General features: G+C 43.0%; 1 protein-coding gene across 1 annotated transcript; it reads right to left on the bottom strand.

The window, feature by feature from the left end:
- Window positions 1-2148: 2148 nt before the first annotated feature.
- On the bottom strand, window positions 2149-4414 carry LOC111233331 (arfaptin-1-like). The gene is made up of 6 exons (XM_022761114.1): window positions 4399-4414; window positions 4252-4361; window positions 3918-4139; window positions 2978-3135; window positions 2655-2829; window positions 2149-2570 (listed from the first exon to the last, which is right to left on the bottom strand). The coding sequence occupies exons 1-6, from the start codon at window positions 4412-4414 to the stop codon at window positions 2415-2417; spliced, it is 837 nt and encodes a 278-aa protein (XP_022616835.1). The 3' UTR covers window positions 2149-2414.

The raw sequence follows: 4414 nt of genomic DNA, 5'->3' as shown, positions 1-4414 counted from the left end.
ACCAACCTTCTTGCTAGCTTTCTAAAATCTAAATTTGCAAATTTCCTCTTTAACTTTTTTTTTTTTCTTCTTGATTTAACAATAAATAATTTGAATTTAATATTTGGAGATCTTGTTCGATCGAGTTGATCAATTGGAGGCCTTGTTGGCCCCAGATTTACTGTTGGGCTTTTAATACAGAAACAACAGTTTTTCATTTTTAAATTGAGTGGAATTTCCCTTTAAGGCTAAATTTAATACAGGTGGGACAGTTTTAAAGGACACAAGGAAACAAGGCGTTAACTGGCAGTGTAAATATCCTTTTTTAAGGCAAGACGGTTTACGGGACGTTATTGCACGAAAGCATCCACACTCACTGCATAGTTGTTGTTGTCAGGCCTGAGCTACAGCGACACAAACAAAAACACATTCATACAACAAAACAGTTCAAAAAGAGTCAATTCACTGAACGTTTCATGACATAGTGTCATGAGAAATGTCTAAGGCAGATTATGCTTTGGATTAAGTGCAAAGAGTGCGAGAAAAATACAGTAGGTGGATAAAATAACCGTAACACTTTACATTATGATGCAAGCTAATTCAATATTGCCTCAAAAATTTGCACAAACTTCTATTAAAAACCTCTTTGAACAGACTGAACAAAAGCAGAACTGTTACATTAGATTGATTCAAATTGTTGAGGTGTTTCTGTTATTTTGTCCACCGACTGGATAGAAGGAAGGACAGAGAGTGAATCTTTGTTCTTGAATAGAAAAAAAGGCAGCATATTTATTCAGCATTTCAAACTAAGCTGAATAAATGTAGGTATTTGAAGGCTATTATCATTCAAAAATGATTCAAAATGTTGGCTACAACCAGCCTTCCTCCACCAACATACAAGGCAACATCGTCAGCGTACAGCGATATTTTTGGTTGGTATTAAAGTATTGGTCTGCTGTGTAATCCACAAAGGCAAATGACCAGCAGCCAAAGAGACAAGTGTTTCTTAAACTAAATCTGAGACTGACTGACAGATTGGCTTCAACCAACCTTTGTTTACCAATGAACGAGACAACATCGTTAATGTACGGCAGCAAGTTTTTGGCTCGTCGCAAACTACTGGTTACCACAGGATCCTGAACGCCATGCGACACAAACCAGAGATGGAAATGACCAGCAGCCAACCAGACACAAATGTGTGGCTGCTAAGTTACTACTTTTAACTGTCCGAATCTTTTCAAAACATGCAGAAAAGCTTGTGCTACGGTGGCGGTTCGGTAGCATTTAATCAAATCTGAATCCAGTTTAAAATCCGTCTACCAAATCTGAATCCTTTCAGATCCCTTATTGAATCCATTTGGGTTGAGTTTTTCAAAAAAATTAAAAGTCAAGGGTTGCTGTTGTTGTTGTTGTTGTTGTTGTTGTGCTGCAGCTTTTTGAACTACAAAAACACTTGCAGTAGTAGAGTGGAGATACTGAGACATGCCTCTTTCTCCTCACCAATAATCCTAGGCCAAAAAACAAACACATTATTCAGAGAACAGTTTCATTTTAGCCTTTTAGCAAATAACTTCTGGCATAAACGTTAATTAGCTGAAAGTGACAGTCAGCGGCAGCTGAAAATGAGAAGCTGCTGCCTGAACGTTTTCTGTTTTCTTTGCAGATAAAAAAAAAAAAAAGAACAAGCAAAGACAAAAGATTCAATAAGAGATCAGAAAGTTTGAGGATCCAGGTATTTTATCAACCTGGACCTGGATTCAAAACAGAACTGGCTATAGGAACCCGACTGTAGCTGATGCAGACAGCGAGGCTGTTTTCCAGCAGTGAAGTGTTGAGGCTGTGAGTTTCTGACTGCAGCGGCTGAGGATTTTTAAAGTTCAAAGAAAAGGCTTAATACCTCACAGAGGATTAGATGGATTTACTCCCCAACACACTCAGACAGAGGCAAGGAAAAACCAGGAGGGGCACATACTGTATGTATATGTGTGTGTGCTTGTTAAACAGGTCAGAAGTGACAAGTACTGTATATCTGTGACACAGGAAGAGAGAATTGTTGAGATCCTTTTGTCCTAAATATAATTTCAGAATGCTCAGCATTATTTTCAAAACTTTCCAAGACTTTTATGTGACTCTACAACATTTTGAGAACTGGAAAGAGATGAATCTTAGAGTTTCAGATCTGCCTGATCACCCCAGCACTCAGGAAACCCACTCAACTTCCTGGTATCTAACACCCCACTCTATGGCGAACTCTCAAGTACCCAAGTTCCACTTTGGTATAAATAAACTACCTTTGAACATTTATAGTCCACAATTCCCAAATCAAGCGTCTCCCAAAATTTGTCCCACTATAGTGTCCGCTGATCCTGAAACCCCCTCCGAACCCACGTCTGTCAACCTGCCGCACGGTGAGTTTTTGTTGTCGTTTTGTTGGGTCAACTTTCCTCCAGCCAGGAGGGGGCGTCCATGCTGGGGTCGCTGAGGTGTTCGCCGACCTGCCGTATGTTCTGCTCGAGGAAATGGTGACATGATAAACTGTGAGCTGCTACGGCGCCGTGGAACAGCCACAGCTGGTTATGAAGGACTTTGACCTGCGGAGAAAGAACATTAAGGATTTGTCACGTCCCTGCGAGTCCTGAACCCAGAACTCCGATCCCTCCCTCCGTCCCTCTCACCTTGTTCTCCTCCAGCAGCTTGACTTTGACGGACAGGTCGTCTCTGATCATCTGGTACCTCTCCCTCTGGCTCTGGAAGTCCTTCTGGGCCTGCTCCAGTTTGGGCAGGGTGACGGTGTCCCGGGGCCCCAGGTTCAGCTCCTCCAGGTCGACCCGGTACGCGTCATACTCAATCCTGACAGGCGGGGAAATGTTTTTATACCTTAATTGGTCCGTTTTTCTTCTACACATTCAACATTTTACGAATCAGTTCTTGAATTTCTGTTGGATGTCTGTTGTGTCGTGGTGTCTACATACATGTCCTTGGCGTGTGTTTCACCCACCTGGCAGCCTCGTACTGCTTGGCGTTGATCATGGTGTCCTCGATGGTTTTGTTGACCAGAGTGTTCATGTCGGACGTGAAGGAATTAATGGCCGCCGTCAGAGTCTCGCCGCTCTTAGACAGAAACTTCTGAGCCTCCGCGTTCACACCGAACTCCACCTGGTTTACGTGTTACACACATTGGAGTTTTATCAGACCAGTAATGTGAGCCAACCACAAAAACAACCAATCACAGTGGAGCCCAAGAGTCAACGAGGAGTTTATTGTGATGTGGTTTGGGCGTGATATTAAGAAAACTTGGTTGATGATTAATTGAGTTTTCCACTGTGATTGAGAGATTTTAGAGCAACTCAATGATCGATAAAAGGAGATTAATATTATTCTTGCTGTAGTGTGTTTGCTGGTTCTGATCACCTCATAAGGCCTCACCTCAGAAGCAGCAGAATCAGTAGCACTGACATTTACAAGGATTTTAATAGCAGTGTTAGCATTAGCATTAGCAGTGGCAGTTAATAACACAGGGTTTCCTCTGTGTTTACCACAAAGCCAGCAGGATGATAAGAGATGAATTCAAGTGCATGAATTAATTGACACCTCTGTCAGCTGTAAAGTAAAATATTTCCTAATCTCATCTTTAAACATGACCTGGATGAGGAGCAGGAAGTGGATGGATGGATTAACTGCAAAAAAAAAATGAATGATTAATTTAAGATCCACACATTTTATATAAGATCAGAGGTCAGGAACAACAGTACTCTGGGAGTTTTATTTGTTCTGAAACAGTTCATATCTGACATCACGGCCTGTAGCAGGATAGAAGAATCATGTAAGATCTTTGTAAAACAAATTATAGTCTCTTAAACACCTGGAGGCCTTTTTAAGGAAAGTGCAGATGTGCTGTGATAGTTGCCGCAGTAGCAGCTGTGTTAACACTGACTCACATGCAGCGTCGGCGTTTTGAGGCTGAGCTCGGTGAAGGCGTCCCCCAGGGTCTTCTGTGTCACTGTGAACTGAGCGAGCTGATTGGCCAGCGTCTGAGCCAGCTTGGTCATGTGATCGTAGCGCTGTCGGTCGTCTTTGAGCAGCTCGAGCCGAGGCTCCAGCTCCAGGTCCACCGTCCGAGATCCACGGCCGAGCTTCTCTGACAGAGCCTGCCTGGTACACTGCACAGAGAGAGAGAGAGAGAGAGAGAGAGAGAGAGAGAGAGAGAGAGAGAGTTACTGCCGATCACACTGATATTTATTGATTATCTGAGCCCTGTTCGATTCCTCTCACTTTATACGCAGTGATGCTCCACTTGCGGACTCTCTGCAGCTTCTCGCTGGCCGTGTTCTTGCCGTTGCCTTGAACGACCACAGGTCCACCCCCTGGTTTCACCGGAACATCTGGAGAAGGGGGTCAAAGGTCAACACTGACATTAACTAAAATAAAATCCCAT

The sequence above is a fragment of the Seriola dumerili genome, unplaced genomic scaffold (genome assembly GCF_002260705.1).
Source record: "Seriola dumerili isolate Sdu_G_001 unplaced genomic scaffold, Sdu_1.0 BDQW01000388.1, whole genome shotgun sequence".
Taxonomy (NCBI): Eukaryota; Metazoa; Chordata; class Actinopteri; order Carangiformes; family Carangidae; genus Seriola; species Seriola dumerili.
Note: the sequence above shows the minus strand (reverse complement) of the source record. Positions and strands in the feature narration are given on the sequence as shown.

What these genes read in the sequence shown, in the direction of transcription:
- LOC111233331 (XM_022761114.1), bottom strand. An exon ending in GGAGCATCACTGCGTATAAA is followed by an intron (nt 4,140 to 4,251) that starts GTGAGAGGAATC and finishes CTCTCTGTGCAG; the next exon opens with TGTACCAGGCAGGCTCTGTC. An exon ending in TCAAAACGCCGACGCTGCAT is followed by an intron (nt 3,136 to 3,917) that starts GTGAGTCAGTGT and finishes CACGTAAACCAG; the next exon opens with GTGGAGTTCGGTGTGAACGC.